At 43.4% G+C, this 27,803-nt stretch overlaps 1 protein-coding gene across 1 annotated transcript in view; it reads right to left on the bottom strand.

Moving 5' to 3' along the window:
• LOC134220160 (myogenic-determination protein) overlaps positions 1-27,803 on the bottom strand; it is a 98,701-nt gene that overhangs the window by 54,932 nt on the left and 15,966 nt on the right. The window contains exons 2-3 of the mRNA XM_062699154.1: positions 24,118-24,240; positions 23,962-24,048 (exon numbers count right to left, since the gene is read on the bottom strand). Of these exons, the coding sequence (XP_062555138.1) occupies positions 23,962-24,048; positions 24,118-24,240 (210 nt within the window). The remainder of the gene's footprint in view (positions 1-23,961; positions 24,049-24,117; positions 24,241-27,803) is intronic.

Genomic DNA, 27,803 nt, shown 5'->3' with positions numbered 1-27,803 from the left:
AACGATTAATGATGACGACTTTGAAAGAAGCGTACACACGCTTCAAGGAAATTCACGATAATATTAAAATAGGTTTTTCCTCATTTGCAAGCCTTCGGCCAAGGCAATGTAAGCTTCTTTCCAATTCAGGAACACATAATGTGTGTGTGCACAACCCATGAGAATATTAATCTTATTTTACATAGTTTGAAAAGAATCAATTTAACAAAGGATATTAAAATGTTAACTGGTAGTCTTTTGTGTGAAAATACAACATCAAATTGCTATCTACGATCTTGTTCGGATTGTCCAGATTCTTCATCATTGGAAAATACTTTATTCGCTGAGTTTGAAGAAAAATATATTGATCAGTTATCATTTGAGCAATGGGTGACCACGGATAGGTGTGACATAGAAACTATTGTAAAACCTGTAGATGAGTTTGTGTCATATTTTTGCTTGAAATTAGAAAGTTTAATTCCTCACGATTTCATTAAAACAGAACAATCCAGCTTTTTAAAAAATACGAAAAATACATTACAAAATGGTGAATTTTTAGTCATTTGTGATTTTTCTGAAAATTACAGCTTTGTATTGCAAGATGAAGTGCAGTCCCATCACTGGAATGTACAACAAGCTACAATTCATCCATTCGTTATTTATTTTAATGGAAGTACGCTAATTGAACACTTAAGTTTTATTATAATTTCCGAAGATTTAAGACACGATTCAGTATCCGTAAACTTGTTCATTGAAAAAATGATTAACTTTTACGCGTTGATAAGCATAAAGAAGTCAAAAGATATATTTCATGTCTGATGGAGCAGCGTCGCAGTATAAAAATCGTAAGAATTTTTCGAGCCTATGTCAATTTAAATCAATGTACGGAATTGATGCAGAATGGCATTTTTGCTACATCACATGGCAAAGGTCCTTGTGATGCTATTGGAGGAACAATAAAGCGCATGGCCACAAGAGCAAGTTTAGCCAAAGAACGTGAGCATCCAATTAAAACTGCGAAAGAACTTTTGATTGGGCAAATCGTAGAAAAGAAAAAGATTTAACCAAATTATCATTTTGTTTTACTACTACTGAAGAGTACGAAATAAAGGCTTCAGAGCTCAGCGAGCAATTTAATAACGCGAAAACGATCCAAGGAACCCAAAAATTTCACTGTTTCATTCCATTGTCGGAAAATAAAATTAAAGCAAAACTATACTCAAACTGTGCTGATAATAATTCAAAAGTGTTCGATATTTTAAAAAATTTGAATAAAATAAATAAAAAATAAGTATTAATAAACTGTTTTCATGATATCATAACCCATACTAAAATTCAAACCCAAAACTCTTAGAGTTTCTATAACAACATTGTGTAACTGCCACATTTAATTTAATACTTAGGATAATATTAATTCATTTTTATTTATTTATACATATAATATTTATACATATAATATACATAATATCGATGAATACATAAATATGGAATATCATACAAACAACTTGTTTAACTCACGCAAGGCCCTTAACAATAAAATCAGCATCAAACTGCGATTCTTGAAAAAAAAAATACACGGTTTACTATATGTGAAAATTGTGAAATGTTTGAAATGTCATAACTTTTTTGTTTATTAGTTTACCATCACCAAATTTTTATGGTAGATAGCTAATATAATGGACCGTTTTCCCTAAAAAAATTACGTTCGAAAAAAGATAGGGTTTTGAGATAATTTTATTTTTAAAGGCAAAAAAATTTTTTTTTTACTGTGCACATTTTCTTAAGAATCACCATTTAGTTGTCTAACTTTGCTGAAAAAATCATAACAATCGAACATTCCGTTTTTGCTGTGCAGCTTTTTAAATATTTTTGAACCATTTTCACATACACCCTTTTGAAAAGTTAGTCGTGACTCAATATGAAGATTTGATATCGAAAAATGACGATTTAGATGAAATTGAAAAACTGTGCAAAGTTTCAACTCAATAGAAAATCATGAATTAAAAATTTTCTTAAATTTTGATGCTGTTGCTTGGAATCGCTCAGCTTTTATGGATGACTTTTGTTCTCTTACGGCGCGATCCCGGGGAAGACGGTTGCTTCCTCTTTTCGGGCACGTGTACCTCCGAAGAATCATCCATATCAGCTACGTCGGAGTCCAATTCATCAGTGGCAATAGAATCGTAGTAATCACTTACTCGAACGGCAGCTGAAATAGCAGCCGTGGCGGTGGTTGTGGCGGATGTGTCTTGCGACTTAACCATTTCCGCATACGACTGCTTGGAGCGCTGTACCAACGAGCGCTTCACTTTTTGGGTGCGCTTTTTGTACACCGGGCATTCTTGCAAACCATGGGGAGGATCCATGCCACAATAAGCGCACTTTGTAGCTTGTTGTTGACAGGACTCCTCCCTATGCTTTTCAAAACATTTGCCACAACGGGGCTTGTTGTCGCAAAACTCGGCAGTGTGCCCCAACTGTTTGCAGTTGGTACAATTGAACACCCTCGGCACAAAAAGACGCACCGGAAATAACATATTTTCAATATCTACATATTTTGGGAGAATCGAACCGGCGAACGTCAGCCTGACTTAGAATACACTTTCTTACCATCTACCATGGCTGCTGAATGCAACTCTTTGCAATCCAGAATATCCACAGTAGATTGCAGGGCGTTCTTAATACGACCTTTTCCTGCAAGTACATCCTTGCAGGTCAGGCTCGCTGCGTTTATCACACCTTCGATTTCGACCTCCCGCGAGGGGACATAAACCAAATATTGAACATTGTAGGCCTTGTCTTTAGCGATTTCGTTTGCATCCTTGTATGTAGGTGCGGTTATGCGTAGTTTGTTCCGATTTACCTGATGGAAATCAGTTTTCGGAAAACGACGTGTCAAATCTCGCTTAATGCCGAGAAAATCTAGGCTTTTCACTTTCTGCCGAAAGTAAACAACCCAAGGCCCAGGAGAAGATGCATGGTAGAATCGTGTGCGACCACCATCTTTGGGAGGCCCTAAGGTTGGAAATGGGGTTCCCTTTGTTTTTAATGGCTCAACGAGGAAGCTAATAAAACAGAGCCAGCGACCCTCGAAAAAGCCTAGAAAACAGCCGCAAAGTGAGCCCCAATCCAACATGGTTAAATTCAAAGCGGATGGAAATACTCAAACACGTTCAGCTTTTGTGGTTACACATCGGGATGATCGAGAGTTTCTACCGCTTCCGGGAACATCTAAAATCCCAGATGCCCCAATTTTTGCGATTTATCAGCCAAAAAGAGAGCATTAAGAGCGAGCAGAAGAACTCTCGAGCGCTCCAATGTTCACACTTTCTGGAATCGCGGAGCTCACCCTCAACTTCTTTGATGCTTCTGACCCCATGGAAGAACATGGTCAAAACTGTTCTTGCTATTCTGACTCCTCTCCTGAAGCAGCTGGCTTTAAAAATGCCCCTCCTCGAGTCATTTGTATCCTTCGATGTCTAACTTGGTCATTAAGGGTAACATGATTTCGATTCTACAGTGGAACTGTCGAAGAGTTCTTCCAAAATTAGATAATTTTTAGTTAACAAATTACAATGCGAAGCTTTTGCTTTATGTGAAACATTGCTAACACCAGATGTGATCCCCGTAACGCTGGGTAGACACCTTTGCGTGGTGTGTTACGGTGTAAGATCTACCACGGTCATATTGTCAGCTACAGGCAAATCCTGACCCAACGAATACCTTCCCCAATATCCAACTCCGTGGTACTTATGAAGGTGTCGCTGAGTCGGGGGCCTCTCGTTAAGTAAGTACTACATCAACACTTCCTTCCCCTCCCAAGTTACGGTGAAGATGGGCGTGGCCAGGAGTAGTAATCCTCATGCTTTTGTGATTTTTATCCTAGATTAAAATCAAGGACCACACCCACCTTGATTTCTGATAGCAATCTGAATAAGGATTTCAAAAGAAAAACATGAGTATCACTAGTGTCCAATCTACGAAGTACACCATAACTATGCTATGCTATGCTAAGGGGTGCTTGTAGGGATCAAAAAATCTAAGTTCCTTGGAGGCTGTTCGGTCAATGAAACCGGTTAAGCACTCAGCGTATCTTCTGGATGGAATACGGAAAGCTTTGAGTGCCTTATCACAACGGTCTTACACAATCACCATGGCTTGCGTCCCTTCTCATTGCTCGATCCCGGGAAATAAGAAAGCGGACTCTTTTGCTAAGGTGGGCGCTATGGAAGGTGATATTTACGATAGGAAAATTACCTTCGTTGAATTTTTCACATTAGTTCGCCAGGAAACCTTGAACAGCTGGCAAAAGAAATGGACAGATGGAGAGTTGGGTAGATGGCTGTATTCAATTCGCCCGGAGGTGACGAAGCGTCCATGGTTCAACAAATTGAATATGGGACGAGACTTCATTCGAACCATGTGTCGTCTAATGTCCAATCACTACACTTTCAATGCACATTTGTTCAGGGGGGGGACTCTCGGAAGGTAATCTCTGTGTTTGCGGCGAGGATTATCAGGACATCGATCATGTCGTGTGGGCGTGCGAGGAGCATCGTGGCCCAGATCTGCGCTAACTGAACATCTCCGGGATCTCCGGGTCCGAGGAAAACAACCAAAGCCTATTAGGAAAGTGTTGTCGGGCCTTGACCTTGAGTACATGTCCCTGGTCCACCAATTTTTAAAAGTTGCTGGTGGAAGACTGTAATTATTGACTGCCCATTCTCTTGTCTGTCGTACCCCATTACGAATGCCTTTCTCTTGTTGTACATTTCAATGTCTGTCGTTGATCTCTTCCGCATGTCTTCCTCTCGTCGTTGTCTCCCAAAAAAAGTTTGTTTGTCCCGTTACAGATGTGAAACATCGCGAAGAATGTGGACTTTGTGAGCATCAGCATTGTAATTACTTAAGTACCCTAAAATCCTTTCCTTTCCTACCGTGTTATTGTATTCCCTAACCTCGACTAAACCACGAGTCTTTCGGTTCCCCAAAACTAACACTATGTATAAGAATCAAGAAATATATTGTTAAACCTGATTTCGGCTCCGTAACGCTTCACGGCAAATGAGACTTCCAAATAAACGAAAGATTTAAAAAAATCTTCATTTTTTAACGCTTTAATTGCAAGTATCTAAAATTTCGTTTTATATTCGTAACGCATTCGTGTTATAATTAAACCTAAACAGTTACCAAAGTTTAAAATAGCGAAGTAGAATTACGTACATTCTTCGGAAGCCCAAAATTATTTTAGGAAAATTCAATCGGTTTGATAGAAGCCACATGAGAATCGAATACGAAATTATCACTTTTACATACCTCTAGATAAATAAAAAAATCCAAGGTGTACATCAAGCTATGCAAACGTCTGAAACCAGTGAAGGAAAAGGTTGAGAACTGAGTAATTCTCGCTGAAACCGGGCCACTATTTGCACGAGGTTCTTAAAAATGCCTAAATTTATATTCTTTCGAAAGCTTTCGGCGAGTATATTAAGGATCCAAATTAAATTCTTCCGAAAGATGAACCCCTCGTTAGTTATACACGAAATCATTTTAATGGACCCCTCGATTTTTGTCAATTCTTGACTCACCAAAACTATCATAACTCTATCATTTCTCAACCGATCGTAGATATCAGCATATCGTTGGAAAAAGGAAGAGTGTATCCTCAATTTGCAATAGTAAAAATAGAAGCAGCCATATTGAATTTGGCTGCCATCTTGGATTTCTTTTTGAAAACTATTTTTACGCTAGGTTCGCAACTACCGATTTAGATTATTAATACATCGATGGAAAGCTAAGCTTATATTGTGCATTGTGTCCAAAAATCTCAGGTGTATGTTTTTTCTATCAAAAGTTATGTATGATTTACCAAATTATTTTTTGAAGGGCCATCTAACCAACGAACATTATTTTTATGGTTAATATGGTACTACGACGTCAGTTCCTTGATTTCATACACTATTCTAAGCTAAGTATGTTTCAAAAATGAAAAGCATATCTACAACAGCATAACGGAGCCGTTTTCAAGTTATTGTATTAAACAATTTTGGTATTGGTAAATAGTACATAACTTTTGATAGAAAAAACATACACCTGAGATTTTTGGACACAATGCACAATATAAGCTAAGCTTTCCATCGATCTATTATTATTCAAAATCGGTGGTTGCAAACCTGGCTGAAAAATAGTTTTCAAAAAGAAATCCAAGATGGCGGCCAAATTCAATATGGCTGCTTCTATGTTTACTATTGCAAATTGAGGATACACTCTTCCTCTTTCCAACGATATGTTGATCTCTACGATCGGTTGAGAAATGTTGGAGTTATGATAGTTTTGGTGAGTCAAGAATTGACAAAAATCGAGGGGTCCATTAAAACGATTTCGTGTATAACTAACGAGGGGTTTATCTTTCTGAGGAATTTAACTCGGATCCTTAATATACTCGCCGAAAGCGAGAATTACTCAACTGCTGCTGGAGAACATTTCTCTAAATTTTCAAAACAGCAGCATGAATAAGAAAATGTTCCGTGTGCTGGAATACAGTTATTGAGTCAAAAGTCGAATGAAATATATTTTTACAAACTGACTAGTTCCTCTATGGTTTATTCTCCATTTCCATATCCCAGTTCCTATGCTCGCATGTTGTTGATTTTTTGGTAGCTTCAAACTGATGCTGATGGCGTTTGCATGCCAGTTTTTCAAACTTGCATGGAACATTTATAAGTTATTTTCACAGAACTAAATCCAAGAAATACCAAATAGAAATCAGTTATACACAGCAAATAGATTGGAAAATTCAATAACGTTACCGCCCACATGGGTCTCAATGATGCACTGTTTGTTACCTTCAACCCCCCCAAAGCCAACATTTTGCGCTCTCGCAGGTGCGGTTTCGCACTGCTACCGCCCACATGGGTCTCAATGATGCACTGTTGGTTACTATCAACCCCCTCAAAGCCAACATTCTGCGCTCCAGCTGGTGCGGATTCGCACTGCTACCGCCCACATGGGTCTCAATGATGCACTGTTGGTTACTATCAACCCCCCCAAAGCCAACATTCTGCCCTCCCGCTGGTGCGGATTCGCTATACCAGCACCCAGACTGGTCCCAGTTTCGTATTGGAAGTATTGATTTGTTCCCCTAAAATCCCATTTTCACACCGCATGAAAAAATAGTTTATTTTGGGATACTTGGGTCATACAGCCCTGCCGTCCTTCTTAGTCACACTTGGTCGACAACTAAGAAGCTTTGCCCAAATCCAAAAATTTCTATTAGTCTCTTTAGGCTATATGTGTGCATGTGAGCGTGTATGTGTGTACAAAAAATAGTGTGCCGTACGGCCGAACACCTTTACAGTCTCTTTAAAATGCTCCCACAGGTGCGGATTCGCACTGCTTCCGCCCACATGGGTCTCAATGATGCACTGTTGGTTACTATCAACCCCCCCAAAGCCAACATTTTGCGCTCTCGCAGGTGCGGTTTCGCACTGCTACCGCCCACATGGGTCTCAATGATGCACTGTTGGTTACTATCAACCCCCTCAAAGCCAACATTCTGCGCTCCCGCTGGTGCGGATTCGCACTGCTACCGCCCACATGGGTCTCAATGATGCACTGTTGGTTACTATCAACCCCCCCAAAGCCAACATTCTGCGCTCCCGCTGGTGCGGATTCGCACTGCTACCGCCCACATGGGTCTCAATGATGCACTGTTGGTTACTATCAACCCCCCCAAAGCCAACATTTTGCGCTCTCGCAGGTGCGGTTTCGCACTGCTACCGCCCACATGGGTCTCAATGATGCACTGTTGGTTACTATCAACCCCCCCAAAGCCAACATTTTGCACTCTCGCAGGTGCGGTTTCGCACTGCTACCGCCCACATGGGTCTCAATGATGCACTGTTGGTTACTATCAACCCCCTCAAAGCCAACATTCTGCGCTCCAGCTGGTGCGGATTCGCACTGCTACCGCCCTCAATGATGCACTGTTGGTTACTATCAACCCCCCCCAAAGCCAACATTCTGCCCTCCCGCTGGTGCGGATTCGCTATACCAGCACCCAGACTGGTCTCAGTTTCGTATTGGAAGTATTGATTTGTTCCCCTAAAATCCCATTTTCACACCGCATGAAAAAATAGTTTATTTTGGGATACTTGGGTCATACAGCCCTGCCGTCCTTCTTAGTCACACTTGGTCGACAACTAAGAAGCTTTGCCCAAATCCAAAAATTTCTATTAGTCTCTTTAGGCTATATGTGTGCATGTGAGCGTGTATGTGTGTACAAAAAATAGTGTGCCGTACGGCCGAACACCTTTACAGTCTCTTTAAAAACAATTGCAGATAATCCCAACAAACAAAAAAACATTCGATATTCAATTAAATTATATTGAATTTTACAAGCAAGCACTGCTTAAATTTATTAAGATTTAAAAGAACATTAAGATTGATTAAATGTTGCGTTTACATGCATGCTCCAAATATGTGTATAAAATTACATTTAAATTCACAACACATTTTTATCTTTGTAACACCCCAATCTGATGATAAATCATTAGATCAGATGTGCTTAGACAGCTTTGGGTATTCATTGACCTAGAATTATATTTATGTATTACATGACAGTTCTTCGAAAAATTCCAATTTGTTCAAATTAGTGGTATTCATTTAGTTTTGACGTATTTTTAGTTTTTTTGGACGTGTTAGAGCATATCTGAAGATAGATTTGGATTCAGCGAGCCGAAATCTATTGGAGACATGTCGTTTGGCTCTAAGGACACGCAAATGGTTATATTCTGTTTTGTTTTTTTTTAATTGGCTCCACTTCCTGTGTAATGTACATAGTAGTTAGGTTATCATATTTCCAAAACACCAGCGCCTCTTCTAGGTCGTTATGATCGAGCCTGTGGTAAACGCGGTGTCATGAAGTAGACATAGCCCGCTGTCATAATTAAAAAGCAATGTGCCTTCGATCTGGTGATGGGCTAAACAATAGCATGTCAGGAGCCTGGTTATGATAAACTTTATATGAATATTGAAACTTAGTAAATAACATGTATTAAAAAGTATCATAAGTAAAAGGGCTAAGTAGGCCAAACATTTAAAATGTATGAATATTGCACACCAAAATTCAAAATTAAATAAAAATGAATTTCACTACTACCTCTATGCGAAAGTTGAATCACGAAAAAATCAGTTTCATATCGATCGTTGATTGTAGAGTGATAATTATGAAATTAAATTTGAAGTTGTGATTCAAATTAGATATTGAATTAAAATTGTAGATTTAGAGATTGCTATTCTGATTTGCAGTTTGAAACTTTTATTTTGATAAGATTTCCAAACTGAAATTTGTTATTTACAGTTCGGATTTTGAAATTGTATTTGAAGACTCGTGTCTGTAAAAAAGTATTTGAAGACTCGTGTCTGTAAATGATGAATTTCACAAATACGTATTAGAAATTGTATTAGGAGAATTTGCATAATATGCGACAATACTTAATCTACTTTACATTCTATTAACATCTAGAAAGTTCCAAAATTGTTCTGGACGGAAACTGGAGTCATATTACATATGAACAAATGAATGCAATGGTTCAAACACTTTTTGTTGAGTAATCCAATAAAAAGGTTGATGTGTTGATATTCAACAAGCTTTCGTCAAATACTCGTTACAAACAATCCTAAACATCTAAATTTCCTACGAAATTTTGTGACACATACTTGAAACCCCGTATCCAAGTAGGCTGTCAGCTATTAAAGATCACTTAGCTCTAATAGTGGCGTTGGGTTACACTTTCATGTCTGATACTGACTACCCACTTGAGAAAGGAAAACCGCTCCCTCAGGAGCTCGTGCAACATGCTGGAAAAGTGGCGAGGGTGTACTCCGACAACGTTTCAGCCGCTCAAAATATTTGTCCTCACCTCAACAGCAGCGAGCACCGGGCGGAACACCAAGCTGCAAAGGAAAAGGTCGTAAAATTTGGAGTAACGAAACGAACAACGCACAAAACGAAAAAAAGTGCAGAGTGTCAGCCATAATACGGACCACTTAACGTAAGATTTAGGATGGCATTTAAGATCGCATATTACAAAATCATGTATCCATCGGACAGGCAGCTATTTGTATCTTCGGCAGCGGTTTACGTTTTCTTCCTCCCATCGGTCCGTGATTTTTTCCCCTATTTCCCTTCAGTAAGAGCAGCGATACTTGAAATTTGAGGTGACAACTATAGCGCTACTATGTGTCGCCCTCGATTCCACGTTTGTCAGTGACTACAGATTGCGCAGCAGGCGGATGGGAAAATGACTTTTGACGGGTACGTGTCAAAAAATGATAACCACCGCGCGAGCAGTCGTCACATGGCGGCGCAGTATGAATAAAGGGCTCCGGAATTCATAAACTATTCTATATTTAGAAATGCTTATAAAAAGGTACCTATACTTATGATAAATTTGTGGTTTATGAAAGGAAGCTATCGTAATCGATTGAATGTAATATAAGTTGAGGAAAACGAAGTAGGCTTTTCAAGAAAAACAAAACCCCCTTCTTGTTTGAATATGGCGTATGTACGTACGTTCGTTCGGTCGCTCATCCGTTCCTTATACAGATCATAACAGGCACGTTTACCGCGGATAAGCGTTGTTTGTTTTCGAAATATTTTCCCCGGCTTTGGCTCGGCTTAACCGTTTTGCCGAGCTCGCGTTTATGCTATTTTATGGCGACGGCTATCAATTTATTATGTTTGAAGCCATCCGTGTGCCGCAATCGTAAAATATTAACGCGCGCTTCGCTGGATTAAAATACCCGGGCGATGGTGGCGCGACCGGGATTCCTTGGTCGTCTGCCGCGCTTGCAAAAAATGGCCGCCCAAAACGTCCAATTTTCAGAAGAATTACATCGCTGGCAACGGATTGAGCGTGATGAGGCGAAAACTGTTTCAAGCCTAATAATATTTCTGCTCGCCGAGGGGACAGAAAACCATAAAACAACTAGATCTGTGGGGTGTTTTTGTCAGGTCAACGCCATTTTAGTTTGAGTGCTGGCGATGAGTGCTCTGCATGCTGGTAACGCTGTCAGATCCGATGAATATGGATAGTAAATTAATCTTCCCTGGGAAAGATCAAAGCGTCGCTTGGTCCTAAATTGAATGATTAATTAGATTTAATTAGAACATCATTTTCCTAATCATCATTGGCTGAAGTTTTTCCTGGTTGTTGGTTAGCATTTTTTGCTTTGAAATCAGAGAGATGCGCAATCCTATTTCAACTTTTAACATGTGGGAAGAGAGCACTTCAAAGCATATCCCATTTCTTTCAAGGTTAAAAGACTATTATTCTTCCATTTACTTCCACTGTTAATAGTGGAAGTAAATGGAAGAATAATAGTCTTTTAACCTTGTAGCATTTCCCCTAAGACGCTCTAAAATAATTAATCACCATTTCTTTCGTTTTTCACATATTTCCTGAGTTTAGTTAATGTGATGAATATTCTTCGGCACATTTTGTTGAATAAATAAAACTACACAAAAAAGACTACCATGACGAACTATCGTAATACATACAATTTCTAAAGAAAATTATTCTGAAACTGCGAAAGAAATTCTCCAAAAATTTAATCCAAAATTTTCCAGAATTTCCAGAACAAATTCTCCATCTAGCATGGCAACATTCGTTGCAGACCTCCCCCCCCCAAGTCCAGTGGCTCTCGGTATAGTTACATCCTCGGCTTGTATCATCCGTGCGGCCAGCAGTTTCTCGGTAGAGTGAGATCTACAAACAATGCGACGTCGCCCATCTTGGAAAATTTGTTCTCGGTGTGAATGTAGACAAATACCGTTTTGACTCAAATTCCGAACATGACTCATATTACGAACACTGGCTTTTAAATGGTCATTTTGGCTTTATTCGTGTAATTTGCTTTACAGTAGTTAAAATTCTATTGTAATCTTGATCCTCAGTACCCTCTCGCTCACTAAGTAGCGATTCAAATATGACTTCCACTAGTTTTTTGGGATTTTGAGACGGACGAATCGACATAGCCAGTAAACTGTTTTAGTACGTCAGAATTTTCAACCTGCCATCTGATTTCGAGGACAAGGACGTAGCTACAGTGTCAATTTGGAAGCATCTGGCACTTCCAGATAAATAAAAAAACGCCAAACTTGTTCCAATTTTGAACGCCAAATTTGTTCCAATTTTGAAATGTAACAAATATATTAAGTGTCTATATCCACCTATAAACTTTGTCTTAAGAACAAATTCTGGATTTACAAACAAATTTTTAGACCAGCCATGTAGTATGTTGTGCCAATAATGTCTAGTTATTGCAATACCATAAGGAAGACACTTCAGAGGATTCAAAATAATTTTTTTAAATGATTCTGAAGTTGCCTCCGTGGTATAGTACCAATAAACTTCATAGAATTTCTAATATTGAGACATTGCAACAAATGTCCAACAAAATTGTTGCAATCCTTTGCTAGCCCCAGGGGGTACCTCGGAAAAAATGTGTAATGGCGGACTTAGTACAATTCCAATCAAACCACATTGATAATGTTTTGATAATTGTTTATTTTTTAATTTCAAAACTTTGTCTTGTACAGTAGCCGTTCGATAACTGCAAAATGTTTACGAATGCCGCTCGATAACTGCAATGCATTTTAGACGTCAGACGGTTGTCAATCGACGTCAGATGCAATAAAAGTGCATCTAAATGTGCAGCACAATGCAGCTGCCATTGAGTCTGACATTAATTTGAAGTTTAGCGGTCCGATAACTGCAAAACTGGTGCAACTATCGAATTGCAGTTAAATGACTTGCAGTTATCGAACGTCTACTGTACATAATATGCATAGCGATCAGTAAATCAAAGCCAATTGAATCCTGACCTCCACAACCAAAGGCTACGGTTACAAAAGATCGAACAAATGAACGAATTAAAAAAATCTTCTATGCAATCTACCTGATCGAAACAAAATGTTGAAGAATATGCTTCTTAACTACAATCTAGAATTTGAAGGTTCGGAAGCCTTCGCTTGAGAGGCATCAGGCTTTTTTCGAAAAGCTCGATTGTTTCGTTGCAAGAGGATTAGAAGCATCTTTCTACGCTTCTCGGAAACGTTCTTCCAAGCTGCTCGAAGGCCGCCTTTCAAAAGGCCCGGAAGCCTCCTTTCAAGAGGCCCGGAAGCCTCCTTTCAAGAGGCCTGGAAACCTCCTTTCAAGGGGCCCGGAAACCTCCTTTCAAGAGGCCCGGAAGCCCCTTTCAAAAGGCCCGGAAGCCTCCTTTCAAGAGGCCCGGAAGCCTCCTTTCAAGAGGCCCGGAAGCCTCCTTTCAAGAGGCCCGGAAGCCTCCTTTCAAGTGGCCCGGAAGCCTCCTTTCAAGAGGCCCGGAAGCCTCCTTTCAAGAGGCCCGGAAGCATCCTTTCAAGAGGCCCGGAAGCCTGCTTTCAAGAGGCTTGGAAGCCTCCTTTCAAGAGGCCCGGAAACCTCCTTTCAAGAGGCCCGGAAACCTCCTTTCAAGAGGCCCGGAAACCTCCTTTCAAGAGGCCCGGAAACCTCCTTTCAAGAGGCCCGGAAGCCTCCTTTCAAGAGGCCCGGAAGCCTCCTTTCAAGAGGCCCGGAAACCTCCTTTCAAGAAGCCCGGAAACCTACTTTCAAGAAGCCCGGAAACCTACTTTCAAGAGGCCCGGAAACCTCCTTTCAAGAGGCCCGGAAGCCTCCTTTCAAGAGGCCCGGAAGCCTCCTTTCAAGAGGCCCGGAAGCCTCCTTTCAAGAGGCCCGAAGGCCTCCTTTCAAGAGGCCCGAAGGCCTCCTTTCAAGAGGCCCGGAAGCCTCCTTTCAAGAGGCCCTGAAGCCTCCTTTCAAGAGGCCCTGAAGCCTCCTTTCAAGAGGCCCTGAAGCCTCCTTTCAAGAGGCCCTGAAGCCTCCTTTCAAGAGGCCCTGAAGCCTCCTTTCAAGAGGCCCTGAAGCCTCCTTTCAAGAGGCCCTGAAGCCTCCTTTCAAGAGGCCCGAAAGCCTCCTTTTAGGAGAGCCTCCTGGAAGCCTCCTTTTAAGAGAGCCTCTTGGAAGCCTCCTTTCAAGTGGCCTGGAAGCCTCCTTTCAAGAGGCCTGGAAGCCTCCTTTCAAGAGGCCTGGAAGCCTCCTTTCAATAGGCCTGCAAGCCTCCTTTCAAGAGGCCTGGAAGCCTCCTTTCAAGAGGCCCGAAAGCCTCCTTTTAGGAGAGCCTCCTGGAAGCCTCCTTTTAAGAGAGCCTCTTGGAAGCCTCCTTTCAAGTGGCCTGGAAGCCTCCTTTCAAGAGGCCTGGAAGCCTCCTTTCAAGAGGCCCGGAAGCCTCCTTTCAAGAGGCCCGGATTCGTAGTTTCAAGGGGCCCAGACCAGTCCTTTCAAGAGGCCCGGTAGGCTCCTTTCAAGTGGCCCAGAAGCCTCCTTTCAAGGGGCCAAGAAGCCTCCTTTCAAGAGGCCCGGAAGCCTCCTTTCAAGAGGCCAGAAGCCTCCTTTCAAGAGGCCCGGAAGCCTCCTTTCAAGGGGCCAGGAAACCTCCTTTCAAGAGGCCCGAAGCATCCTTTCAAGAGGCCCGGAAGCATCCTTTCAAGAGGCCCGGAAGCCTCCTTTCAAGAGGCCCGGAAACCTCCTTTCAAGAGGCCCGGAAACCTCCTTTCAAGAGGCCCGGAAACCTCCTTTCAAGAGGCCCGGAAGCCTCCTTTCAAGAGGCCCGGAAGCCTCCTTTCAAGAGGCCCGGAAACCTCCTTTCAAGAGGCCCGGAAACCTCCTTTCAAGAGGCCCGGAAACCTCCTTTCAAGAGGCCCGGAAGCCTCCTTTCAAGAGGCCCGGAAGCCTCCTTTCAAGAGGCCCGGAAACCTCCTTTCAAGAAGCCCGGAAACCTACTTTCAAGAGGCCCGGAAACCTCCTTTCAAGAAGCCCGGAAGCCTCCTTTCAAGAGACCCGGAAGCCTCCTTTCAAGAGGCCCGGAAGCCTCCTTTCAAGAGGCCCGAAGGCCTCCTTTCAAGAGGCCCGGAAGCCTCCTTTCAAGAGGCCCTGAAGCCTCCTTTCAAGAGGCCCTGAAGCCTCCTTTCAAGAGGCCCTGAAGCCTCCTTTCAAGAGGCCCTGAAGCCTCCTTTCAAGAGGCCCTGAAGCCTCCTTTCAAGAGGCCCTGAAGCCTCCTTTCAAGAGGCCCGAAAGCCTCCTTTCAAGAGGCCCGAAAGCCTCCTTTTAGGAGAGCCTCCTGGCAGCCTCCTTTTAAGAGAGCCTCTTGGAAGCCTCCTTTCAAGTGGCCTGGAAGCCTCCTTTCAAGAGGCCTGGAAGCCTCCTTTCAAGAGGCCTGGAAGCCTCCTTTCAATAGGCCTGCAAGCCTCCTTTCAAGAGGCCTGGAAGCCTCCTTTCAAGAGGCCCGAAAGCCTCCTTTTAGGAGAGCCTCCTGGAAGCCTCCTTTTAAGAGAGCCTCTTGGAAGCCTCCTTTCAAGTGGCCTGGAAGCCTCCTTTCAAGAGGCCTGGAAGCCTCCTTTCAAGAGGCCTGGAAGCCTCCTTTCAAGAGGCCTGGAAGCCTCCTTTCAAGAGGCCTGGAAGCCTCCTTTCAAGAGGCCTGGAAGCCTCCTTTCAAGAGGCCTGGAAGCCTCCTTTCAAGAGGCCTGGAAGCCTCCTTTCAAGAGGCCTGGAAGCCTCCTTTCGAGAGGCCTGGAAGCCTCCTTTCAAGAGGCCTGGAAGCCTCCTTTCAAGAGGCCTGGAAGCCTCCTTTCAAGAGGCCTGGAAGCCTCCTTTCAAGAGGCCTGGAAGCCTCCTTTCAAGAGGCCTGGAAGCCTCCTTTCAAGAGGCCTGGAAGCCTCCTTTCAAGAGGCCTGGAAGCCTCCTTTCAAGAGGCCTGGAAGCCTCCTTTCAAGAGGCCTGGAAGCCTCCTTTCAAGAGGCCTGGAAGCCTCCTTTCAAGAGGCCTGGAAGCCTCCTTTCAAGAGGCCTGGAAGCCTCCTTTCAAGAGGCCTGGAAGCCTCCTTTCAAGAGGCCTGGAAGCCTCCTTTCAAGAGGCCTGGAAGCCTCCTTTCAAGAGGCCTGGAAGCCTCCTTTCAAGAGGCCTGGAAGCCTCCTTTCAAGAGGCCTGGAAGCCTCCTTTCAAGAGGCCTGGAAGCCTCCTTTCAAGAGGCCTGGAAGCCTCCTTTCAAGAGGCCTGGAAGCCTCCTTTCAAGTGGCCTGGAAGCCTCCTTTCAAGTGGCCTGGAAGCCTCCTTTCAAGAGGCCTGGAAGCCTCCTTTCAAGAGGCCTGGAAGCCTCCTTTCAAGAGGCCTGGAAGCCTCCTTTCAAGAGGCCTGGAAGCTTCCTTTCAAGAGGCCCGGAAGCCTCCTTTCAAGAGGCCTGGAAGCCTCCTTTCAAGAGGCCTGGAAGCCTCCTTTCAAGAGGCCTGGAAGCCTCCTTTCAAGAGGCCTGGAAGCTTCCTTTCAAGAGGCCCGGAAGCCTCCTTTCAAGAGGCCCGGAAGCCTCCTTTCAAGAGGCCCGGAAGCCTCCTTTCAAGAGGCCTGGAAGCCTCCTTTCAAGAGGCCTGGAAGCCTCCTTTCAAGAGGCCTGGAAGGCTACTTTCAAAAGGCCTGGAAGCCTCCTTTCAAGAGGCCTGGAAGTCTCCTTTCAAGAGGCCTGGAAGTCTCCTTTCAAGAGGCCTGGAAGTCTCCTTTCAAGAGGCCTGGAAGCCTCCTTTCAAAAGGCCTGGAAGCCTCCTTTCAAGAGGCCTGGAAGCCTCCTTTCAAGAGGCCTGGAAGCCTCCTTTCAAGAGGCCTGGAAGCCTCCTTTCAAGAGGCCTGGAAGCCTCCTTTCAAGAGGCCTGGAAGCCTCCTTTCAAGAGGCCTGGAAGCCTCCTTTCAAGAGGCCTGGAAGCCTCCTTTCAAGAGGCCTGGAAGCCTCCTTTCAAGAGGCCTGAAAGCCTCCTTTCAAGAGGCCTGGAAGCCTTCTTTCAAGAGGCCTGGAAGCCTCCTTTCAAGAGGCCCGGAAGTCTCTTTTCAAGAAGCCCGGAAGAATCCTTTCAAGAGGCCTGGAAGCCTCCTTTCAAGAGGCCCGGAAGCCTCCTTTCAAGAGGCCCGGAAGCCTCCTTTCAAGAGGCCGGAAGCCGCCTTTCAAGAGGCCCGAAAGCCTCCTTTCAAGAGGCCCGGAAGCCTCCTTTCAAGAGGCCCGGAAGCCTCCTTTCAAGAGGCCCGGAAGCCTCCTTTTAAAAGACATTGGTAAGATATCCTTTGGACGTAGAACTACGTCTGTCTTTTTTATATTGGGAGTACCCTTTACGATTGCAAAAAATCCAAAAACGTCACAAAAATATAATAGACCTTGATTGTTAATATCTTAGCCGCTTCTCGATGGATGTCCAATTGTCTTGGACAATTCGATCAACGAAGAGTCAACGCTTCCTACCCAAAGTACACTGAGATCGTTTTCCATTCGGTTTTTTACACAAATTGCTTTTTATGCGATTTTTCACACGGTTTTCACACGGTGGTCTGCTTTTCAACTTAGTAATTTATTAGCTATTTTTAGTTATTAATTGAAAACTTTCTATGCCCGCCTTTGCATTGGTACGCTTCAAATCGAGATATTGTGAATTTACTCGATATCAAGATTTTCCCGATTACTTTTACGGCTACTCAGTGTAAGCACAAAAAATCGAGGGGAACGGCAATGTTAATGTCCTATAAAACTTAATTTCAGTTAATTTCAGTTATCGAACGATTCTTACTCTCTAGCGAGTTTTTATCAATTGATAATTTTTATATGTGATCGCTCAAGAGGCCTGGAAGCCTCCTTTCAAGAGGCCTGGAAGCCTCCTTTCAAGAGGCCTGGAAGCCTCCTTTCAAGAGGCCTGGAAGCCTCCTTTCAAGAGGCCTGGAAGCCTCCTTTCAAGAGGCCTGGAAGCCTCCTTTCAAGAGGCCTGGAAGCCTCCTTTCAAGAGGCCTGGAAGCCTCCTTTCAAGAGGCCTGGAAGCCTCCTTTCAAGAGGCCTGGAAGCCTCCTTTCAAGAGGCCTGGAAGCCTCCTTTCAAGAGGCCTGGACGCCTCCTTTCAAGAGGCCTGGAAGCCTCCTTTCAAGAGGCCTGGAAGCCTCCTTTCAAGAGGCCTGGAAGCCTCCTTTCAAGAGGCCTGGAAGCCTCCTTTCAAGAGGCCTGGAAGCCTCCTTTCAAGAGGCCTGGAAGCCTCCTTTCAAGAGGCCTGGAAGCCTCCTTTCAAGAGGCCTGGAAGCCTCCTTTCAAGAGGCCTGGAAGCCTCCTTTCAAGAGGCCTGGAAGCCTCCTTTCAAGAGGCCTGGAAGCCTCCTTTCAAGAGGCCTGGAAGCTTCCTTTCAAGAGGCCCGGAAGCCTCCTTTCAAGAGGCCCGGAAGCCTCCTTTCAAGAGGCCCGGAAGCCTCCTTTTAAGAGGCCTGGAAGCCTCCTTTCAAAAGGCCTGGAAGTCTCCTTTCAAGAGGCCTGGAAGTCTCCTTTCAAGAGGCCTGGAAGTCTCCTTTCAAGAGGCCTGGAAGTCTCCTTTCAAGAGGCCTGGAAGCCTCCTTTCAAAAGGCCTGGAAGCCTCCTTTCAAGAGGCCTGGAAGCCTCCTTTCAAGAGGCCTGGAAGCCTCCTTTCAAGAGGCCTGGAAGCCTCCTTTCAAGAGGCCTGGAAGCCTCCTTTCAAGAGGCCTGGAAGCCTCCTTTCAAGAGGCCTGGAAGCCTCCTTTCAAGAGGCCTGGAAGCCTCCTTTCAAGAGGCCTGGAAGCCTCCTTTCAAGAGGCCTGGAAGCCTCCTTTCAAGAGGCCTGGAAGCCTCCTTTCAAGAGGCCTGGAAGCCTCCTTTCAAGAGGCCTGGAAGCCTCCTTTCAAGGGGCCTGGAAGCCTCCTTTCAAGAGGCCTGGAAACCTCCTTTCAAGAGGCCTGGAAGCCTCCTTTCAAGAGGCCTGGAAGCCTCCTTTCAAGAGGCCTGGAAGCCTCCTTTCAAGAGGCCTGGAAGCCTCCTTTCAAGAGGCCTGGAAGCCTCCTTTCAAGAGGCCTGGAAGCCTCCTTTCAAGAGGCCTGGAAGCCTCCTTTCAAGAGGCCTGGAAGCCTCCTTTCAAGAGGCCTGGAAGCCTCCTTTCAACAGGCCTGGAAGCCTCCTTTCAAAAGGCCTGGAAGCCTTCTTTCAAGAGGCCCGGAAGCCTCTTTTCAAGACGCCCGGAAGAATCCTTTCAAGAGGCCCGGAAACCTCCTTTCAAGAGGCCCGGAAGCCTCCTTTCAAGAGGCCCGGAAGCCTCCTTTCAAGAGGCCCGGAATCCTCCATCCAAGAGGCCCGGTAGCCTCCTTTCAAGAGGCCCGGTAGCCTCCTATCAAGAGGCCCGGTAGCCTCCTTTCAAGAGTCCTGGAAGTCTCCTTTCAAAAGGCATTGGTAAGATATCCCTTGGACGTAGAACTACGTCTGTCTTTTCTATATTGGGGTACCCTGTACGATTGCAAAAAATCCTAAAACGTCAGAAAAATATAATAGACTTTGATCGTTAATATCTTAGCTGTTTCTCGATGGATGTCCAATTTTCTTGGACCATTCGATCAAGGAAGAGTCAACGCTTCCTACCCAAAGTACACTGAGATCGTTTTCCATTCGGTTTTTTACACAAATTGCTTTTTATGCGATTTTTCACACGGTTTTCACACGGTGGTCTGCTTTTCAACTTAGTAATTTATTAGCTATTTTTAGTTATTAATTGAAAACTTTCTATGCCCGCCTTTGCATTGGTACGCTTCAAATCGAGATATTGTGAATTTACTCGATATCAAGATTTTCCCGATTACTTTTACGGGTACTCAGACTAAGCGCAAAAATCGAGGGGAACGGCAATGTTAATGTCCTATAAAACTTAATTTCAATGATTACAAATATTTAGTCAAATGAAATCAATTCTTCAATATTACAGTCGCAGAACTTCATGAAATAATGTAGATATTTTTTTCGCGGTTTTTTGGGGCAAGTATTAAACATTTTATATCTCACGCTCAGGTAATAAATATCATATACATCTAACTACCCCTCAACTACTGGGACACGTGGTCATTCTTTTATCCGCCAAAAATGCAAATGCCAAAAATCACGTGGTTGTAGCTAAACAAATATTCGCTCTTTCACTCAGATTGCTGGTTGAAATTGTTTGACGTTTACTTTGTCTCGCTCAAACCAACAGCGAATACTCTAGCGACTACTTCAACGAACACTTGGTGGAACGGCTACTCTAACCGACCGTGTCCACCTAGCAAGTAAACGTACAATACAGTTATCGAACGATTCTTACTCTCTAGCGAGTTTTTATCAATTGATAATTTTTATATGTAATCGCTTGAGAGTGTTGTTAATTCTCAATTATTTGAAGATTTTATTTTTATCATCCTTCATAATGCTCACTCAATCTCAGGAGCACATGATAAGCAACAGGATAAGTCGAAAACCTTCACATTACATACAGCTACGTAGTTCAACGTCACTTTTGCGTACAACCCGATTGGGCTTCACTTTTTAGTTTTTTACAGTTGATAATCAATTTGAATTGATTAAACTGGCAAATTGGTGGCGAGTTTCCGAGTAAGTTTTTATGTAAGAATCGGGTATGGCCAGGTATGGCTCCTGCCAGAATGTCCGCATTGACGTTGTCTGACACCCCACAGTGCCCGGGAATCCAGGCGAAGGTTGTCGATTGTTGTTCACTAGCGAGGATGGCCTGGATCCATGGATGTTTCGGGTGGTCACTTTGTACCGCAGCGATGGCACTAGCGGAATCAGTCAGAACTAGGGCTGGTTTGTCGGAGGGGGTAGTAGCGGCAATCAACGGAGCTGTGGTTTCCGCCGAGAAGACGCTGCATTGTGTAGAAAGGCTGTCCGAGAGCGTTAGGTTGTTCCCAGTAACTCCTAAGCCGACCCCTTCTCTCGAAAGGGAACCGTCAGTGTATCGATGCTCATGGACCCTAAACTCTGGAGGAGTGCCAGCTCCTCGCTCCATACCAGTCGACCCTAGCCACCGGTTAGAAACTGACGTCGGCCTTCGTGTGCATGATCCGAACCCCTTTGAGCTAGGAGAGGGTTCCTATGGTTTTCGGATGTGGCGGAAGCGTATGCGGCGGATTTTAGGCAAATAGCCATTTGTACACGATGGCGAAATGGGAGGACACCTGCTTCCCTGCAGGCAGCCTCAGCGGATGTGGGAGAAAGAAGTCCGGAAGCTATGCATAGGTATTGGTTGAATACTGGGGAGAGTATGTTGACAAGCTCACAACGTGCTACACAAGTCAGTTCCAGTCCGTACAGAAGTCTACTGTCAATCAGCGCTTGGCTGATACGATACCGATTGGCCCTGTTGTTCATCCTATGCGGTCTTGATAAAGTTTTAACAAGGTTGATCCTTGATTTGCAGCCGACTTCGGTAGGATGGGGTCGAAATTGAGTATTCAAGGAAGGAACTGGATCAACGAAGTGAACGACCTAACGATTGATGGGGAGAGAGCCGAGAGTGCCACAGAGTCCTTTAATCTTACAGGACATAATTCTGCCCGGAATATGGGGCAAGTTCATACTTTGCCGGATTAGGAGACGTACTCTAAATCGCCTTTGACCAAGGGAAACACGTCGATCTAGTTTCCCTGGATATTTCGAAGGCGTTTAACCGCACTTGGACCCCACTAGTGCTCAAGCAGCTGGTGGACTGGGGTTTCACTGGTAACATCCTAGCTTTTGTGCACAACTTCCTCACCCGCCGGTCCTTCCGGGTCTTTATCGGCAATTCCGCCTCCAGAACCTTCCCAGAGGAGACTGGGGTCCCGCAGGGGTCTGTTCTGGCAGTAACCCTGTTTCTGGTTGCCATGAATGGGGTCTTCAATGCCCTTCCCAAGAACATCTACATCTTCGTCTACGCGGACGACATCCTGCTTGTAGTAGTCGGATACAGCGGCTAGTGCAGTTCATCGGTGGGCCTCGTCGGTTGGCTTCACCATGTGGGCCGGAAAAAGCGTCCGCGGTCATGTGTGCAATGGACGGCATCATCTGTCCGGTCCTAGTCTCAAGATTAATGGGCAGCCGATCCTGCGTAAAATTGGATAATTTTTCATTGATGCTTGATGCGGATTAGCAGAACCCCAATTAGTCACTATTTTTTTTTTACTACGATGCGCAAGTTTGAGTTTTTCTGATTAATTTGACTGAGATCTTAGCAAAGGCAACAAAGTGTTATTGATATAGACACATTTTGAAAAGGTATCCTATATGAGTTATTATTTCGCACGCCCGCTTCACCCATATAAACAACACTATCGTTCTACCAAAGACAGATCATACATATGCATAGGTCAACAACGTCATCGACCTCCAACCAAACTAATTTCTCAATTTCCACATTTCTGTTGACACGCACGGGAAACATCGTTGAAAATGGCAATGGCACTTCTGTCCATGTTGTCCAAGTCGCCGAACCCAAACAACACCCGTTCTAACATAATAATATCCTCAACTATCCAATTGTAAACTGTCCACCTCGTCGCGGTGCCACCCACTTTGACATTTGTCCCGCTTGGCTTGGCGAACAGGAGCACCCGTACAGTCAGCCAGCATGACAACGTGACATATTATGACTAGCGGCAAAATAAATGGTTCGAAATTTTTCAACTGCCCCCCAAACTGCTGCATCTACTTTTCAGTACTGTGCCGTCATGCCTTCTGGCTTGTGCGTTCCAGCCAGCGGCCGCATCGTACCCTGCGATCGAGCATGACGTCGTCGACGTCGCCGCCGCGCCGTGATCTGAGACGAAAGATTTTGGAGAATCTCCCGCCCAGCAAACCGAACGCAGTCAGTCAGCATCATCAGGGAATGTGTTGACACCGGATCACTGCGATCACTGCACTTAGAAACTAATTATGTTTTCAAATCTGGCCGTCGGGAGGTGCTGATGCCATGGTGACGTGGTGTCACGAACTTGCGCTACAAGAACTGTCAGCGGGCGTTTTCGTTTTCACTAATTGAGATTTCTGCTTTCCACACCTTTTCCGCAAACAAGTCAGAGTAGACAAATTCGTAGAGGTTCGATAAATGGCAGTTGCCCGTAAGGTTATTAATTTTATTGTAACCTACACAATCTACAGTGATTTTTCACTATACAAAAGATAAAAAAAAGATTATCCACAGACAAAAGAAGTTTGGAATTCTTCATCTGGTAAAAATTATCGTTACTAATAGTTGATGATAAATATCATATTGCATCACAAAACAAAAACTATACTTATTTAATAATATAATTAAATGAATGAACGAAAAGCCATTCAAACAATATTGCACCTGATTTCATTTCTTTTCGGTGTAGTCACGCGGTCATTTGTGACGAGAAGTATCCCCACACTCGAATGGAATTTCGCTACAAAGTATTATCGTTTCATTTTATTTTTCGCCTTGATCCTCATCATCATCTCCGAACGATTAATGATCTACCAAGCCATTCCATTCGTAAACGACATTAATCAACTTTTGCGTCCGATCGTGTGTGCAAATGAGCAAATGAGAGTTTGGAATATAATGCAGTGCAGCATCAGGCGCCATCCATAAAACAAGTAACGCAAGCATACGAATGCTAAGCAAACTTTTGAATGAAATTGTAACTCTTCAATGAGTGAGCCTTTTTACAAATCTTCCAATTAGTTGACGGAATGCTCAACTCAAAATGTGCTCATGTACTTCAATGAAAACAAATGGATTCCAACACGCGTGTTTATCAACAAAAATTAAACGACAATATTTTCATCGTCGCCGCATCACCACGCAGTTATTATGCCCACCCACCTGCCTACTGTGTGAGCAATAGGCGACGATCGTCATTGCAGAAAGTCAACGCGTTGTAGTGTCGCGAGGAACGACTTCCTATTCAACGAAACCGCGTGATCACACGGTTGAGCGCTAATGGATCAAGGTGCGATTTGACATGGCAAGCCACAGCGAGAAACACTGCTAATAGGACCGAATGACGAACGTATAGTCGGTAATATGCGTTTCACTCACCATGTAGTCCTGGGGTGTCGAAAAGCTGGACGCCGAGCTGCTATCGGTTAGAATATCGTCCGAGCTCGGTCGCAGAGGGGGCGTTTCCTGGGTAAATGAGCGAGTAAGAATGGCTTTGAGGATTCAATGTCATCGAAATTAATGGGGTAGCATTACCTCTAGGAGCGCCTGCAAGCTGTCAATGTATTCAATAGCATTCCTCAGGATTTCCACCTTCGGTAATCGTTGATTTGGGTTTGTACTGGTGCGGCGTTTTAGGACTTCGAAGGCTTCGTTCACCTGTAGAAAAGAAAATTGATAGATTGCGATTAATTAAGTCACAAGGCCAAAAGAACGAATTAGTGACTACGGCAGTATACTTGTCGTTCCATTATAATTTGTTGAGAGACGATCTAGATGATCTACACATGACAGATTACAATTACTGAATACGTCAGTTTGCCAGAAATTTTGGAAGAACATGCATGTATAAAGTTACTTTGGTTACACTTCAGAGACGTTGAAAATACGACAAATCCCTGAATTACCACAACTGGGGTTTAATCACCGTGGAAACTTATGTGTTGTTTTAATTGGCTTTTTTTTTCAGTGAAAAATAAATCAAAACAGCAATTTAGCGTTACGCGTTTCGGCTCACTACACTTCAACCATCATCAGATGCCTAAAATCACATTTATTGCGCTTAGGATCATATGGGCGTAACTGCATTGATCGATTTCTTTTCGTCGATGTTTTTTTATCAATGGTTTGTAATGTAATGGTTTGGTGAGATAAAGGGTCTAAAGCAGAGTATGATTCTTAGCGCGAGATTCGTTAAAGTATAATTACAGATAGATATTAATCGACATGTCGAGCCAAGTACTAGACACTGAAGATGGCCTTACTGTTGATGTTGAAATATGTACTTTTCATCATTGCTTTGGAAGGTCAGAAGGGTTTCTCCATGAAAAGCGAGGCCTAGGAGTTTGCGTTGTACTGATACGATTCTAGCAATATATGTTTGGTTATATGGAGCCTGCATGTGGAACAAAATTTTAAAATTGATCTAACTTAAGAACATGGCTGGGGGGACTTTAGTAGAGCTTAGCAGCTTAGACTGACTGTACATTAGAGTGTAGTTAGAGTTTTAATAAACTTCCTAAATTTTTAGCAATTTTGGATGTAATTTGACTGTGCACACGTCATTTGAAGTTTGTATGGAAAATACTGTGAAAACTGACCCTTATGTGGAAGATCGTTCCGAGAGGTGGTCCATGAACTATTTAAATATAATCAACACATTGCCTACACAGAATACTTCTCAAGCTGAGAGGCAGTTATTGTTGCAAAGCGATTTCTCGTTTGGAAGCAAAGTTATGAAGAAAACAAAAATGCTCATTATTGATATTGATGTTATTCTTTTACGTGTTAAATTGAAATTCCCCCGATTCAGTATTTCCTTTAATAACTTTTCTTGCGAGCATTAAATCGTTTCGCAACAAAGACGGCCTGTTTCCTTGTAAAATTTCCTATGTTGCCTATGTACTCATATGTTGTTAGAGCTAAAAGGGAAGCGTTGGGGAACGGTTTTCCATGAAAGTTACCGTTTTCATAGCAATTTTCATACAAACTTCAAACCGCGCGTGCTCACTCAATTTACATCCAAATTAGCTAAAAATTTAGGTGGGTTAATAAAAAGGCAAATGCAATCGTTTAAGCACCGGGGGGCAAAAAAGTCAAAATTTGAATCACTCTACTGTACATATCAATGGTTGCTACTCCGTGATTGATCAGAGCTGGCACTTCGATCCAAGTGAATAGTGGTTGAAGTTTGTCATCTAATTTATTCTCGGGGTGCAGGTTCCAGCAGCTCTCAAATGTTGATCAATAAAGGTGCCGGCCGCTAAGTCCTTACAGTCAGTTGGGAAAGAAAGGGAATGTTAGCGTGTGTTTATTGTTGCTACAAGAAACCGACAATACCTCTGCATCTCCACAATTACCACGGGAAGGAAGTTGGGTAAGTTGGGCGGGGTAAACAAAAACATAGATCAAAATTCACCATGGAAAATGATGTGACCTATATGCAACTTCTATTTTATTAATTAGTGCGGATATTTTTATATACAACAATATTAGCATTTACTTATCTGATATTTTAGAAAAAGTGTTGAATTGTTTATCCATCGTTCGGCTAAACAATCGATCGCTCTAAGCGAACGATTTTTCATTTGAATTTGAACTAAAAATTCATTATGTTTCAACACGAGGATATGCAACGCTCACAGCGAAGGGGTGACAATGTAACAATGAATTTATTCGAAAAAAAATATCCTTAACAAAACTACCAATGGTATAGTGATTGGACATAAGCCTCGACATCACGCGTATGAAGCCTCGACTTAAGTCCTCACCTCTGAACCACGCTCGCACAGATATATTTGGAACTATGGAAAATTGTGTGAACAAATCATTTGCCAATTTTCAAGAGTACTCTGACGGACTAATGAGAAAAACTCGTTGTTCAAGATTTGTCTATCATAAACTTCGCCTTCCTGTGTGCTTTGCTAGCGAGTCCGCCTTCTCATAGATTCCCATAGATTAGGCAGTGGGATGTGCCCATACAAAGGTAATATTGAATGATCAATGATCATTCTACCAAGTCACGCATCTGCTCTCTTAAAGTTGTAAGAAAGTAAGATACACGCTTAACATGGTTTCATCGATCGGAGTACCTCGATACTAAGTTTAAATCTATCCAAGAAGATAAAATAATGGTCTACGGGCTGATAGGAAATTATCCCCAAAGTGAAGTTAATTGCTGCCAGGTCAGCAACATGGTGGTGGTGAGTTCAGTGCGTGATCTCTCTTGTTCCGGACAGCAGAACGATCGCGCGGTCGGCCGAATTATTGTGTTCTGCATTGCGCGGCCGGTAATAAAATTAATCATTTTCCTACATCCAATTATAAATTCCATCAGTTACCTTCTCCTATCTATCACATTGGCAGCTCGTTAACCAAGACGGACCTCTGCCTCTCCAACCTAACCCAGAAATTCCAACAAATTCCGCATGAACTCGTGGCAAGTGCAGAGGTATATTCGGCTTGCAGTGGGCGAGTGATTGCATCATCATTACCTCCCCCTTCCCTATATTGACTTGCATTCTGACGTGGCAGGCGCCAGTATGACCTAACAAATGAGATCACCAGTACTTGTACATTGAAGATGTGTGCTAGTCCCAAGCAAACATCTGTTGGTTCCCTGTGCAAGAACAGCTGATCTGGTCATAATGGAGTAGCAACTACGAGTAGTCAATCAAGCTCAAGCTCAAGCCAGGTCAGCAACATGGTGGTGGTATTTTAAAACCCATAAGGTAGCGTTGGCTGCATACATAGGGAATAGATATTTGTCGAAGGTGATCTGCTATTCCTTTAATAGCATATTTCATGGGCAGATCGCATTCAATGGAGGAACTGTCTTTAATGTAGTCAATCTAGGCGGATTATAACATGGAAGACAAAGATCTGACTGACTGACTCTCAGGTATCTTGACCGATGAACTTGACCTTTGAATTATCAAAGTTTTCTAAGACAAGTTTGTTACTTGTTCCACATTTAATCAGTATTCTAAGTGAGGCTCCAGTAATGATGCTTTTCAAGAGTGACTCCAGCAAGCACCTCGAAGCTCATGTTATGCGTTGAATGCATGCATTCGAGAGCAATACGCAAACAACGATACTGAATTCGTTCCTATTTAATTAGGTGGCACTCAGCTGCCGAGGAGAAACAAAAAGAGCTGTACTCTAAAATAGAGAGAGTAGTCATTTTATATACACCTAGGTTTTTTTTTACGAGGGGGATACGT

This window comes from Armigeres subalbatus, chromosome 1, assembly GCF_024139115.2.
Source record: "Armigeres subalbatus isolate Guangzhou_Male chromosome 1, GZ_Asu_2, whole genome shotgun sequence".
Lineage (NCBI taxonomy): Eukaryota > Metazoa > Arthropoda > Insecta > Diptera > Culicidae > Armigeres > Armigeres subalbatus.
This window is presented reverse-complemented; position numbering and strand designations above follow the sequence as displayed.